Source organism: Gigantopelta aegis, chromosome 4, assembly GCF_016097555.1.
Source record: "Gigantopelta aegis isolate Gae_Host chromosome 4, Gae_host_genome, whole genome shotgun sequence".
NCBI lineage: Eukaryota > Metazoa > Mollusca > Gastropoda > Neomphalida > Peltospiridae > Gigantopelta > Gigantopelta aegis.
The window spans coordinates 40342041-40358251 of NC_054702.1; the positions used below are offsets into that span (position 1 = coordinate 40342041).

Here is a 16211-nt window from a genome sequence, read left to right on the forward strand (position 1 = left end):
ACAGTTATATAGGGTTGCAAACGCATCTCTACGCATTTTTACATGGATTATAATTAATTCTGAGGGTAGAATGATGAAAATACATGGTAAAAAGGTCTCAGGTTAGCACATTTTGCCCGGATATCTCTATCATTTTTGCCCGAATTTAAAGTTTTGCTCCAGCACTACGGCGGGGGGGGGGGGGGGGGGGGGGGGGGGGGGCAGTTGCACCCCGTCTCGTCCACTAACCGGACTAAATTTAAGCTGCTACCACAAGTAACCACACGACAAATGGTGATGTGGTTCCTTAAGTGGTGCCTTAAGCTTTCGTTGGAATGAAGCACATGTCAAATGATTGGTTGATTGAGAAACAGTGATAGTCACTGAAACAAAAAGATAACAAAATGCATTCATAATGTAGGTACAGCTCATTTATTACAACACGAATACGTCAGCAACAACAGTAACAACGTGTGCCATAACACAGCAGGGTCGACGGTAACAGCTTCTTCACAATGTCTTGTACAAAATCCATAGTTCACTTTAATATCCCCAAAATGGGTGTGCGTGTGGGAGTGGGTACGCGGCGGGTGGGTAACCGTAGCGTCTTCCTGCAAAATGGAAAATGTTTCTTAAAATAAGTTATAGTAAACAGGTTAAAGCTGCACCAATATTTTATTTAAACATAATATATTCGTAACAATTTCATATTCCTACGATAAAATATACCATTATAATAAAAATAATCACAACAATGCAATATTGAAGACAAAGACGGAAAAACCTGGCCAGAATTATCACATACAGACAAGAATGCGTGCACCCACTAACGTATTTATAAACACACACACACACACACACACACGCACGCATAAAACACACGCACATATAAAAACACACACACACACACACACACAATATATATATATATATATATACATACATACACATACGCGCACACACACACACACGCACACACATATATAAATATACCTATCTTAAGCGGCCACACAAAGGATTAGACAAGCGACCGCTTAAGACAGGTGGCTGCTACTTACAGATTGCCATATTAACAGACTTTAAAATGTTTGTTGTTGTTTCTTTTTTTACCGTCTGTACTGCTACTTTATCGATCTAGTCTATAAGTTTGCTATAAATCAACTATTTCTACATGTCGCCTTCTTCAGAAATAATGAAATATAACTGGAATGTATTAATTTAACCGTTTGGAATTAATACTCTCACAAGTTTGTTTTCGTTTTCCATTTAATTAGTTAATTATTACTTCATACTGTCTATTGTCATGAATAGTAGATGAATCTACAAATGTCAAGCTCAGCCTACCCTGAGGCCATTAGAAGCATTCCAAAGCCATACTTTCCTAACTGACACACAGTAGAGAAGTTGGGGTTAAATGGGTACTTGTATCCCTGAAGGTGTGAAGATCGCATATTTGCTGCATCTTGTCACTCTTTGTTTAAAATTTTACTTTACAAACATCTATTATCCAAAATCTTAACAAGGCAAAACGTATTCTGTCCCAACCCCACCTCAAGCGACTTTCTAGTATCAATGTTAATTGCTAGTAATATACGTCCGCGTCCCCCACCCCCCGCCCCAATCCCAGTTCGATCAGAAGACTTTCTAATAGTACCATCATCTACTGTACAAGGAGCCCAAATAATTAGATCCATGGAGACAAATGAGAACAACGATATTTTCTACAATGACCGTGGATGAAGTTATTACTCACCACCACCTCCCATTAAACCCAATAAACCTAATCCACCGAATCCACCACCGAACATTCGTGCTGAGGCAGCAGATAACAGTGATAACACAACGGTCAAGGTCAAGACGAGGTTCAGCATGATGGAAGTCTGAAATAATAATAATAATAATAATAATAATATATTCTAAACGTTCATAATAACATTATTTGATAAAGGTCCGCAAAACAAAACTGACAGATAGATAGTTTTAAAAGTTTTATTTCTCAAAAATGTATTTAAATGGGCAAGTATTTAAAATATTTCCTCAAAACTGTTAAGATATCAGTTATAAATATTTTGCATTTATGACATTTTAAAGACGAATGTAATGTTATTTTAAAAAAATACGTTACATTGGTTTAACTATGGGTTATATGTTGAGGGATGATGTGTTATATTTTCACGACATATCTGCTTTCATAAAGGACGTTAACTTACTGGAGTGTCTGTGTCTCATTGGTTTACATTTCAGGATTAATATATTCAATTGTTTCTAACAAGAACATGTATACCGATTTAGGATACAAAAGTTCGCGTCTAGGCACCGACTGCAAACCAGTTATTAACGATGCTACAAATCTGCTACATCGACTTTCGGTCACCAACACAGAACTATTAGAATTTGTCCTGGACAGACAGTCCAGATAGCCGAAATGTGTGACCAGAACACTTGCATTAATAACAAGCATCATACAATGCTCCTATGAGATATGAATGAAGAAAACGACTTACTTGTGTGTGTACTTGAGCTGGCAGACGTCAGTTGTGGTCTTGGACTGAAAGTTGGAGTCTTTTATAGCTGGAATCCGATAGCTGGTGACAAATGTGTCGTCCGGGATGATGTCATGTTACGAGATATATGAACAATGTGTCGTTGGATGGGCGACGGTCAGCGTAACGAATTGTCTGAACACGATGACGTATACATCTTTATGAACGGTAGATTTATGTGGTTATTCCATCCATCAGAGGTAAGTTACACAAAAGAAAACTGTTGTGTAAGAATTTGTAAATCTTATTTAAGGATTGGCCATAGGCGTACATTTTGTAAGGGGAGGGGGCAGTCTGTATTTTGCCTGAATTAAATAAAATAAAACTATTATTATTATTATTATTATTATTATTATTTTGTGTTGGGGTTTTTTGGGGGGTAGGTTCATCAGTGTTTGAAAAAAAACTAAAATTAAAAAAAACTAAAACTAAAACTAAATCAAAAACAGTTGTGTATTGCAGTAAGATCCTACCCCACCCCACTACTACTATCTATCTTGTATCATATATTGTTTAGTGGTGATGGAACGAGTCGATTAACATTTTCAATGCCAGAGGTAGATAATTATATTTTCAAAATGTTTTAATGATCCCGACTGTAGAAAAAAAAAACCTCAAAGACCATTGTAAGTTTTACGTTGGGGAAGGGAGGCGCAGTGGATCCGCCAGGTGCGTTATTGCAATCTTTTCAAGTCCATATTTTACTAGACCTATTTATACTGCTGCTTGTTTTGTTTTTGTTTCTGTTTTGTTTTCTTGAGCGTGCACAATACAGTATTTAGGATTTATATAATAAATATTTAATTTAGTCATATTTGTCTCACATATTAATTTGATTATGATTAGCGGGAAAGCAATGTATTAATTTCTATCTTTTTGTATTGGGAGTGGGGGGAGGTCTGCTAGGAGTGGGGGGTTGCAGAACTGTAAAAGAGTTAATGCCAACATTTTCAAAATTTTATAATTTAATATTTTACTCAGCATGATGCAAACTGTAATTTCTTAACCTTTTACCTAGTTTAAAGCAACAAAAGCTTGTAAATTGATTTAAATTATTAGCAGTAAGCAAAATAATGAGTTTGTTTATTGTTTATTGTTGCTGATATGGGGTTGTTTTCTTTTGCGGGGGGGGGGGGGGGGGGGTGGGGGTGGTGGTGGGTAATTGGGGGTTTTGTTTTGTTTTTTTTGTCGTAGGTTTGTTTGGGGAGTTGAGGGATAGTTGAGAAAGGAGTGGAGTGGAGTGATACTTATCAGGGTTTTCTATGAGAGTTTTTGTTTTAGTTGTTTTTTTTAATTATTTTCAAACATGCTAAATGCCCTCTATTTCAATTAATTGCTATATAGTGAAATGTAAAAACGTTGCCCTTCCCAACACGCAGTACCGCCTACACATTGCATTCATGTTAACTTAAACTGGTTGGGAACCATTGTGAAAATCGCCCATTTAAATAAACTGCTATGCTTAACTTTACTAAAATTATAAGTTATTTCAACAGTTCATTACATATTTATCAATCTTAATGCTTTTTTTAACCCAAAACTAAATAAGAATCTTTACATGATCGTATTTCCCCTCCAATTTACTTTTTGACCCATTTTTTAAAATTCTAAACTAACGTCAAAAACCTGCAACAAGTGTGACAGAACGTTATACAAACGTTATACAAACGTGAACAAGTGGGGACATTTGTCCTGGCATGTCCAACAATGTTTTTGGACAAATGTATTTTGTATTTTTGTATTTTTGGGTGTTGTTGGATTGTTTTGTTGTTGTTGGGATTTGTTTTGCTTTGGTTTTTTGGGGTTTTTTGGGGGGAGGGGGGTGTTGGGTTTTTTTGGTTTGTGGTGGGGTTTGTGTGGGTTTTTTTTTTGGGGGGGGGGGGAGGGGGGTGGGGGTTTTTTTTTTTTTTGGGGTGGTGGGGTTTGTGGGTTTTTTTTTTGGGGGGGGGGGTTTGGGGGGGTTCGGAACGCTGTAATGTAAAGTTGCTATTGAAATGTTTTTGTTTAGAGACTATTTGTTTTGTTTAACAACACCACTAGAGCACATTGCTTTATTAATCATCGGTTGTTTGGTGTCAACCATTTGGTAACTTTCACAAATAGTATTAGAGAGGAAACCCACTAAATTTTTCCATTAGTAGCAAGGGATCTTTCATATGCACTATACCAGAGACAAGAGAGCACATACCAATGTCTTTGATATACCAGTCGTGGTGCATTGGCTGGGACGAGAAATTGCCCATTGGGCCCACCGACGGAGATCGACCGCACATGAAGCGAGTGCAGATTTTGCATACGTTAACTGTGGAGTGTCGCCGTAGTACGTGCGCTTATATGGCAATAAACGTAGTGTCGTGACCTGATTAATTTACATCTGATTTGCAAAGTTATCAAATTCTGATAGTAATGATCTAAATAGAGAATAATATATGAGCGGCCGTTAGATACCGTTTATCTTAAAACGAGTTGTTTAAAAACGAGTTGTAAGATAAACGGTATGTAACGGACACGAATGTAGTACTGTTTCTTACGTATCTTCAGGAAACAGTTTTAAAATAAATCTAAACGCATTTTCCAACTAAAACCTCTGTAGCGCTTAATGATCGATTTCTGCCGTGCTTTTCCATTGGGTGGTATGGCATTGGTGACCTGGTCATCCCCTAGGTGTAGCCAGTCGTACGTCTGTAAAATGTTATCGCACGTATATGTGTTCACAAGTATGTGTTATCAAAAATAACGAATAATGTTTTCACCAACGGGTGTGTAAGAAAATGAATTGAACAGAATAACAATTTAGAAGTTTTGTCTATGTTATTCTATCTGAAAGCGGTATCATACCATGTCAGTGTGTGAATGTGTTGTATGAAAGAAAGAAAAAGAAAGAAATGTTTTATTTAACGACGCACTCAACACATTTTATTTACGGTTATATGGAAAGAAAGAAAGAAAGACATGTTTTAGTTAACGACGCTCACCACATTTTATTTACGGTTATATGGCGTCAGACATATGGTTAAGGACCACACAGATTTTGAGAGGAAATCCGCTGTCGCCACTTCATGGGCTACTCTTTCCGATTAGCAGCAAGGGATCTTTTATTTGCGCTTCCCACAGGCAGGATAGCACAAACCATGGCCTTTGTTGAACCAGTTATAGATCACTGGTCGGTGCAAGTGGTTTACACCTACCCATTGAGCCTTGCGGAGCACTCACTCGGGGTTTGGAGTCGGTATATGGATTAAAAATCCAATACCTCGACTGGGATCCGAACGCAGTACCTACCAGCCTGTTGACCGATGGCCTAACCACGACGCCACCGAGGCCGGTGTGTTGTATGAAAGTATGTATCATTATTTCTCTCTAATCACCGAGGTCTAATGTTCAATGTTGTACAATTACTAACTCTAGTAAATAGGTCCCTGTTTCACTGGACTCAGACTGGAGCAGTTATTTATAACAGGGTATCTGTGAATAAAACAAAAAGCGGGGTGTGGAGGGGGGGGGTGGGGGTGTTGGGGGGTTGTAGTTTTTGTTGTTTTGTTTTTTGTTTTGTTTTTCTGGGTGTTTTTGTTTGTTTTGTTGTTGGGTTTTTTTTGGGGGGGGGGAATAATTGGTCAATAAGTACATACCAGTACAAATTGGTGTTGGTAAATGAATACAGAATTAATATAAGAATCGATACATGGTCAAAATAGGAATCGATACACAAGCAAGGGTGTATCGTATAGTCAGCAGTAGTATCGGGATGCGTCGATATATTGATGCATCGGTGTATCGTATCGTCAGCAGTAGTATCGGGATGCATCGATATATTGATGCATATCGGTGTATCGTATCGCCAGCAACAACATATTTTTCAAATAAGACCATATGCATTGGTTTCACCGAATGTCACTTTTATGGTTTCTGTAGATCTATATACATCATTGCTTATATAAACAAAGCAGTATACCAAATAGCATCCAAAAGTTAATAGGTCAGTTAATACTACCAGTCCTGTCATTGGTTGTAAATGCGATAAGACTTGTAAGATTTTAATTTGAACTAGTATCAGTGTACCAGCTGCTATTATGCTTCAAATACGTGCTAGATCCTACTAAAAACAGGATAACAATGTTTGTGATGATTTACGGTAGCTGAGTGTAACATTGGTTTTTTTTGCATGCAATAGTATACATATATGAAAAGCATTGGGCACAGGTTATCCGATTCTGGAAGTTATATCTAGCAGCTTAATCCTACTTAAAATCAGGATAAACAATTTTTGTGATGATTTGCCGTAGCTGACTGAAAGTCGCTTCCCGTTATATCTAAAACTATCCGCTTAACCCCCAAATTTGTTCTGATTTTACTTTAAGCGTGAGGGGTTGTGGTATTTATTATCCATGGTGTATAATATGTTGATTGAAACGCAGCGTGTAGCAGACGTGTAGTCAAGGAAGACAATGCCCCCCCCCCCCCCCCCCCCCCCCTCAATTAAAATTATTTTTGTCACACCACCTTTTATATCAATCTGTCGCCACAACACGTGTAAAAGGCAGCGTGTCGCCACCACCACTACCCAATGTGGGTGCTTTCCTGGCTACGTGTAAACGTTTAACAACATATGTTACTATTGTCGTCTTAGGGATTTGATTTGGCGGTATACACCCATCACGCTGATTTTTTGTAAATAACAATAATAAAAATCGAAAATGTCAATACCACAGCCTTTCTATCCCCACCATTCCTCCATCTGTTACACCGAATATCTTTATCCATTTTTGCCCGAATTGAAGTTTTGCTCCAGCACTGGGGTTGGGGGACTGTTGCACCCCCACCCCCACCACCCCGTCTCGTCCACTAACCGGACTATATTTAAGCTGCTACCACAAGTAACCACACGACAAATGGTGCTGTGGTTGCTTAAGTGGTGCCTTAAGCTTTCGTTGGAATGAAGCGCATGTCAAATGATTGATTGATTGAGAAACAGTGATAATCACTGAAACAAAAAGAGAACAAAATGCATTCATAATGTAGGTACAGCTCATTTATTGGAACACCAATACGTCAACAACACCAGTAACAACGTGTGTCATAACACAGCAGGGTCGACGGTAACAGCTTTTGGACAATGCAGGCATTAGTATACATATATGAAAAGCATTGGGCACGGGTTATCCGACTCTGAAAGTCGCTTCCCGTTATATCTAAAACTACCCGCTTAACTCTACTAGAAATGTGCATGGTGTATGGGATTTATGTTATAAATGGTTCCTTCACATGAATGTACTAGCAATAACGGAACAAGTCTGGTTGATTATTTTAATGTGTCTTTATTTATATTTAGTTTAGAAAATGACACGGTAGTTCATTCTAATATTGAGACTGATAATTTTCCAATATCCTGAGTTTTAACATTTATTAAACTGATCATAGCCAGTGTATTGTTGTAATAGTAATAGTTACAGAACCAATAGTTACATATAAGCATAAGCGTACAAGACAGTGGGGCGGGGGGCAACTACCCCACTAGTTCTGGAGCAAAACCTCAAATTCGGGCAAACATTATAAAGATATTCATGCAAAATGACACCTTTTTACCATGTAGGTTCATCAAAGGCCGTGCTATGTGCTGCCCTGTCTGTGGGAAAGTGCATAAAAAAAAAACCTTGCTGCTTATCGGAAAAAGTAGCCTATGTGGCGGCAGCGGGTTTCCTCAAAAGTAATATGTCAGAATGACCATATATGTTGACGTCCAATAGCCGATGATAAGATAAAAATCAATGTGCTCTAGAGGCGTCGTTAAATAAAACAAACTTTACTCTTTTTTTTTTTACCATGTATTTCCATCATTCTACTCTCAAATTTAGTTGTAATCCATGTAAAAATGTGTTTTGCAACCCTATATAGCTGTTTAGTAGTAATGCTAATATGAATAAATGTTGGTATCCAGATTCGGGCATTTTCGCTTAATTCGGTCAAAAACCAGCCTGGCCCCTTACAAAAATGGCAGCCCGTACGCCTATGGATAAAAGCGGTCTCATGATAGCTTTCAAATATTTCAACGAGTTTTACTCGGATACGGCACAGGATGTCTTTGATTCATTTGCTGCATACAGATGTAGATATTGCCACTGATTCATTAATTGAATTAGAGTTGCCAGAGACCATATGAAATGTACATCTTCCATTAGTATAAAGGGACATAATTTAGCCTGCTTCGTTTGATAGAGATTGTCGTGAAGCCAAACAAAATAAATATCGCTTATTAAATATGAATAGGGAGTGCCCAGTTGATACAAATGTGACGGCTTATAATGAATGTTAAGAAAAAAAAAAAAATCGTGAATTGTCACAACAAGAAAACATTGCATAACCAAAGTAGTATTAATGATGTTGATTATGTTGTACCTGCCTCGGTGATGTGGCTAAGCCATCGGACATAACGCTGGTAGTTACGGGGTTCGCAGCCCGGTACCGGCTCTCACCCAGGGCAAGTTTCAACGGCTCAATGGGTAGGTGTAAGACCAGTACACCTTCTTCTCTCTCACTAACTACTAACACATAACCCACTGTTCTGGACAGACAAGTCATATAGCTGAGGTGTGTACCCAGGACAACCTTAATTGGATATAAGCACGAAAATAAGTTGAAATGATTATGCTGTTAAAGAAAAGGATGGTCAAACATTTTGGGAAAAAGGGTAAAGTCGCTATTATTTTGCCATGGTTCAACTTTTGATGATGATGTAAATGAGTTTATTATTAATCATGATCCTGTTAATTGTGTTGACTGGATTTTGTCTTCAAATAATTTCGTACGTACGAAAAAAATATTTTAGGAAATAAAATGAAATTTAACCTAGTACAAATATTAGAACGATTAGAAACGCGTTTAATATACAGCCGCTAATATTTATGCAGAAAAATATATTTGATATATAATACAATCGTTAAAAAGTCTGTTAGTCGATAATATCTTTAAAATTGCAGCAAACTCAGGAATGTCCCTTTAATTCTACCTTTGATGCTATTACTTATGTAGAAGTAAGAAGTGCTATAACATCACTTAAGCTAGGTAAAATATATAGTATATTAAAGGAATTGCCTTGTTGGGTTTTTTTTTAAAGAGAAATCTACTAGTATAAATTGGATATGTATTGTACACATAACACACTAGTCGTGTGTTTTTAAAGTAGTTATCTGGGACATGTGGCCTCAATTACTGAATAAATGGTTTCTCTTTTCTTGTCTTGTCTTGTCTTGTCCTTACTGTCTTGCACACGATGACATTTAGCAGGGAACTATGACTGGGTGTGCTCATCACAGAGACATACTTAAGTTTACACACAACCATTAATTACTTCATGGAATTCAATACAATTTCTATGTCAGAATATATATTCTGCGAAAAATACAGCAATATCGAGAGGGCTACTATGTGTCTGCTAGTTTTAGGGAATAGTCTCCCTTGATAAGCATCTTGCAAAAAAACATCAACATAGTTTGACCACCAACATTTTCAGTTATCTACCCTTATGCCAGAGCATCGTGAGCATCGTCTCATTTTTCTGTTATACAAGTGGCGGTATATCACTTACACAGTTCTTATCAGTTAGTACTAAATACAATACGTAACTTCAAACCAATGAGTTATTTAAACACTACAGAGATTATCCAACAAGTAATCATTAAAGAAACCGGCCTCGGTGGCGTCGTGGCAGGCCATCGGTCTACAGGCTGGTAGGTACTGGGTTCGGATCCCAGTCGAGGCATGGGTTTTTTAATCCAGATACCGACTCCAAACCTTGAGTGAGTGCTCCGCAAGGCTCAGTGGGTAGGTGTAAACCACTTGCACCGACCAGTGATCCATAACTGGTTCAACAAAGGCCATGGTTTGTGCTATCCTGCCTGTGGGAAGCGCAAATAAAAGATCCCTTGCTGCCTGTCGTAAAAAGAGTAGCCTATGTGGCGACAGCGGGTTTCCTCTAAAAACAGTGTCAGAATGACCATATGTTTGACGTCCAATAGCCGATGATAAGATAAAAAATCAATGTGCTCTAGCGGCGTCGTTAAATAAAACAAACTTTACTTTACTTTCATTAAAGAAAGATTTCAAAAGGCGCTTCAGAATAATGTATTATTTTTTCGATGAGGAACTATTTCCTTAATAGCCGTATAAACCGGAGTATATCAAGCTGCTATAACAAGTAACCAGACGACAAATGATGCTGCGGTGCCTTAAGCTTTCAGTGGAATTAAGCACGTGTCAAATGATTGGCATGATTGATGGTTGAAGGTAATAAAAAAAAATGTTTTGTTTAACGACACCACTGGAGCACATTGATTAATTAATCATCGGCTATTGGATGTCAAACATTTGAAGGTAATAAATCACAGAAACAAACCATAAACAAATAAACAAAATGCATTAATTATGTAGATATGGCTCATTTATTACAATACGTCCACAACACCAATACGTCCACAACAACAGGAACAACGTGTGCCTTTTCATAATGTCTTGTACAAAATTCGTAGTCCACTTTAATCTTATCCATGGTATGGCACTGGGAGTGGGTATGCGGCCGCTCGTCTACCGAAACGTCTTGCTGCAAAATGGAAGACAAAAATCACCAATGTTTGTTATAGAAAAAAAGAAAGAAATGTATTATTTACGACGAACTCAACACATTTTAATTACGGTTACATGGCGTCAGACATATGGTTAAGGACCACACGGATATTGAGAGAGGAAACCCGCTGTCGCCACTTTATGGGCTACTCTTTTCGATTAGCAGCAAGGAATTTTTTATAAGCACCATCTCACAGATAGTATTAACAATCGTTTTTCGTCTCATCTATTTTTGTTTCCATTAATAATTCATGAGCTAATTTTAGTTTTATTGGTATATTTTATTGCACGAATAGGTCAAGTATACGGTTAAAGTTTGTTTTGTTTAACGACACCACTAGAGCACACTAATAATGATCGGCTATTGGATGTCAAACATTTGGTAATTTTCACAAATAAGTCTTGGAGAGGAAACCTGCTAAATTTTGTCCATTAGTAGCACTACTAGCTAATACCACCAACCCCGTCCGGAATTTTGTCAACGTACCCTCTTCTTAAGATGTTAAGTATATTCTCTATATCAAAACACTTCCTAATCAACGTACCCTCTTCTTAAGATGTTAAGTATATTCTCTATATCAAAACACTTCCTAATCAACGTACCCTCTTCTTAAGATGTTAAGTATATTCTCTATATGAAAACACTTCCTAATCAACGTACCCTCTTGTTAAGATGTTAAGTATATTCTCTATATGAAAACACTTCCTAATCAACGTACCCTCTTCTTAAGATGTTAAGTATATTCTCTATATCAAAACACTTCCTAATATTTGCGTTATCGACTGCAAAAGCAACCCAAATAATAATGAGTTGTATGGCGTTATACACAACAAATGAGAACCACATATAGAGTTATATGGAGTTATAACAGGTGAGAACCATATACAGAGTTATATGGAGTTATAACAGATGAGAACCACATCAACTATTGCAAAATGACAGCGGATGAAGTTATTACTCACCGTAATCTAATTCGAATCCGTCACCTCCCAGAAATCCCAGAGCACCAATGCCACCTAATCCTCCACCCCATCCTCCTCCCCATCCTCCACCCCATCCTCCACCCCATCCTCCGCCCCATCCACCGCCCCATCCACCGCCCCACAATCCTCTAGCAAAAGATAACTGGATCAGTGCCAACACAACGACCAAGGTCAAGACGAGTTTCTGCATTATGAAAGTCTGAAATAATAATAATAATAATCACAATAATAATCACAAAAATAACAACAATAATAATAATAATAATGACAATAATAATAATATGAATAATATGAATAATAATCACAATAATAATATGAATAATAATAATATGAATAATAAATAGCGAGTATAATAATTTCTTTATTATCCATATTATTATTGTTATTTTCTTTATGAATAACAAGACCCAACTCAAAATGTTTCAGCCACAACTAGAAGGAGACGACAAAATGACGTCATATTTCAAATGCACAGTCTGGGCTAGGACTGAAGAAGCAACGTCATGTTATGACGTCGCTTCCCAAAATTACGTTATTATACTTATTACACGTGTGCTTCGTATGATTATTATTAACTTGGTTATGTTGAACCATATGGATAATAGTAATAATAATAATAATAATAATAGAGTAATATCAAAGGTATGTGCGTTTTTAGAAACACCAAGTTGGTCAGAAAGACTTCGGGTGAACGGAAATAGATATTCTATATAATATCTCAGTTATCAATTTTCAATTATTAAAAAAACGGCTCTAATAGTGAAAAATAGTGTCACTTTAAGGCCGCTGTACTCTTTCCTATTTCCAACAACTAATTACTGGCCCTTGTTCTAGACAGACAGCCCGGATAGCCGAGGTGTGTGCTCAAAACAGCGTGCTTAAACCAATTTCTTACTTTTACACCCGTTGGTGAGCACATCATTCGTTATTTTTGATAACAAATACTTGTTAACACATACACATGCGTCAACATTTTAAAGACATATCACTGGGTGCTCCTAGGTGATGACCAGGTCACCAATGCCATACCATCCAATGAAAAAAAAAATACCGGTCGAATCGATCTCGTTGGAAGATAAATGGTCTCTAACGGCCACTCATGTGGCATTCTCTATCTGATAAATGAAAGTGAAGGTGTAAACAAGTCCTTAGATTACATTTACGATTCTACTAAATGAAAATGAAGGTATATAATCATTCGGCTCAGACTGACATAATAAATACAGTTACGATTACGAATATGTATATTTGGATTGCCGATCATTTCACAGCGTGTTCTAATCAAAGACAGACAGAACAAATTTAATACAATAACTATGAGATGTGAATGAAGAAAACGACTTACTTGTGTGTGTACTTGAGCTGGCAGACGTCAGTTGTGGTCTTGGACTGAAAGGTGGAGTCTTTTATAGCTGGAATCCGATAGCTGGTGACAAATGAGATGTCCGATCTGACGTCATCTTACGAGATGTGAACAATGGGTCCGTAGATGGACAGCGGTCAGATGTAACGAATGGTCTGACCACGATGACGTATGTATGTATGGTTGATTAATGTAGTGTTTGTTTCTTCCACCAGCAGTAAGTTTAACAACAAGAAAATTGTGTTATGCAAGAAGTTGTAAAGGTAAGTGAGATTAATTGTATAGATCCGTAAATTGTCCCCTAACACCCACCTATTCCCAATATCTCCCAAGTTCAGGTTGTAGTTTTTAAACTGCATATAATATTATTATATAGTGGGTTTAAAAGACATTTTGACCATTTATCATTACTAGTGGTAAAACAATATATAGTTCTCTGTTGTTTTAATATAGTCTTGTTTTAAAAAGGAAAACCTGAACAGCACTACAATCACGCGTATTTATCGTTTATAATTATTTTTATGTTGACTTTTTTTTTATATTTGTTGTTGAACACGCTTTCTTCAATACAGATTATGGCCTTTAAATTGTTATATTCCACGAAGCAATTATTTTCACCGTTTCATCCCATGCGAGTCCCGTGACACCTCCTTTGGAAGGAAGGAAATGTTTCATTTAACGACGCACTCAACACATTGTACTTACGGTTATATGGCGTCAGACATATGGTTACGGATCACACAGATATTGAGAGAGGAAACCCGCTGTCGCCACTTCATGGACGACTCATTTTCGATTAGCAGCAAGGGATCTTTAATATGCACCATCCCACAGACAGGATAGTACATATCACGGCGTTTGTTACACCAGTTGTGGAGCACTGGCTGGAACGGCCTCCTTTGGAAGGAAACAATTAAGGGTCACAAGCCTTCTGTGACTCCTAAATATTTTTTGTTACATTAGTCTAGGCTTAACAAATTGAGCAAGCACCTAAATTAGGAATCCATTAAATTTGAGCTAAATTTACTCTCTTCTTCTTATTTCATAACATATCATAGACACTCGCCGATGAAACAGCAGCCCGCTTATTAAATTTAAAATGGTGATGAATACATTTTGTGGGTGACTTAAACGAGTATAGTCAAATGCTGTAAACACCCTGTAATGGTGACCGACAGGTTAGTAACTGACGATACGTTATGAATTTGAGATAAAAAAAAATAAAAAAATTTAATAATAATTTAAAAAACAATTTAAATGGCTGCCTATGTTTTATGCTCTTTATATTTTTTTCATGATCAATCCTGCCGGTGACGGACAATGGATTGTTACTATACATGTCATAGTCCTGTGCTATCCTTATTCCCTGTCAGGCGCTGATAAAACGGTGGTGGGGTTGGGGGTGCAATCTGATTAAAATTAGCTCTGCTGGGTCTAGCCAGTAGATCTAACAGCATTGTGTAAACTCCCATGTCCAGGTGACATTTCATCTATAAATAACAATTTAAATATCGACCAATTACATTTCGCCTTTTATAGCGTTATTCGGGAGCATACAAATTCTAAAAATATCGGGCGAGACTATTTATGCAATAGGCGAACTTGTTGGTCTATTTCAACATTGAAAAAGCAGGGGGAAAGTGCAGTAATAAACTTTGGATTGTATACTAGTATAAACAGATTTTATGGCTATACCATCACTGGGTTTTTTTTCGTCTTGAAACGAATTTTATATAAAATTTTATATTGCAATTAGTTTCCGGCATACTTCGTAATTCACCCGAATCATTTCGTATACCCTCGGCATAATCCCGAATGTTTTCAAATTCTTTTCAAATCACTGGCATGATTTTGTAAGTAAGGTTTTGATTGGTTGAATGGAAGGTCAACTGGACATGAGCTCCAACGGGCTGCTGTTAGATCCACATGTAATAGTGGAGCTAATTTTAATTAGATTGGGTTGGGGTGCGCATTTCAATGTTATTTCGACATTTACGAAAATGGACGGAAAACGTTACGTCAACAATGTTTTGATATTTTAATATGCTTATTGATGTCAAAGCGATACTATACACATTCTTCTGAATATACATGAAATTTAAAATAAGAAATGTGCCAGCAAATCGCTGTTTGACATTCATAAGTATATTTATTTTTATTTTTAAATGTAAAATGTATATCTAATGACGTGCAGAGTGAATATAGGGTCTATCATGTAAAGTGTCTGTTTGATTGTTTATCAGGACGGATGAAGTCGGAGGTGGGGGGTGCGTAGGGTGCGTAGTCAGGTTTTCATATTGTGGGGCCACACTCATTGGGGGGGAGGGGGCATATGTGACCGAGGAGAGTCATGGCTTCCATGCTTACTAATAAGACTGTACAAGAAAGGTTAATGTTCGCGAGGTTAATTCAGTTACAATTTAAAACAAATTGCATCCGCCATCATCAAAGCCTCGTTGTGACCCCTGTTCGAATTCACGTTGGATCCGCTACTATATTTGTATTTATGCACGCTCGCGCGCGCGTACACACACACATATAAACTAAATGCGCGCATACAAACACGCATATGCACACACACAATATACAAACGAATATAAATATTTATAATACCTATTACTTTGCTTATTCTGGCAGAAATGTTTGGGTTTTGTTTATATATATATATATATATATATTATTATTATTATTATTATTATAGGTCTGCCGGATCATTTTGAACGGAG

At 37.2% G+C, this 16211-nt stretch overlaps 2 protein-coding genes across 3 annotated transcripts in view; both read right to left on the reverse strand.

The window, feature by feature from the left end:
* LOC121370545 (NADP-dependent malic enzyme-like) overlaps positions 1–16211 on the reverse strand; it is a 106979-nt gene that overhangs the window by 48677 nt on the left and 42091 nt on the right. The gene's annotated exons all lie outside the window — the stretch shown is intronic.
* LOC121370546 (glycine-rich cell wall structural protein-like) lies at positions 10939–14243 on the reverse strand. Of its 2 annotated transcripts, XR_005957696.1 has the most exons (3): positions 13468–14243; positions 12102–12321; positions 10939–11115 (listed from the first exon to the last, which is right to left on the reverse strand). XR_005957696.1 is itself a non-coding variant. In XM_041495849.1 (2 exons), the coding sequence occupies exons 1-2, from the start codon at positions 12310–12312 to the stop codon at positions 11057–11059; spliced, it is 270 nt and encodes an 89-aa protein (XP_041351783.1). In that variant the 5' UTR covers positions 12313–12417; the 3' UTR covers positions 10939–11056. The 2 variants fall into 2 exon arrangements, 1 of the variants encoding a protein (XP_041351783.1); XM_041495849.1 differs by lacking the exon at positions 13468–14243 and having other exon boundaries at positions 12102–12417.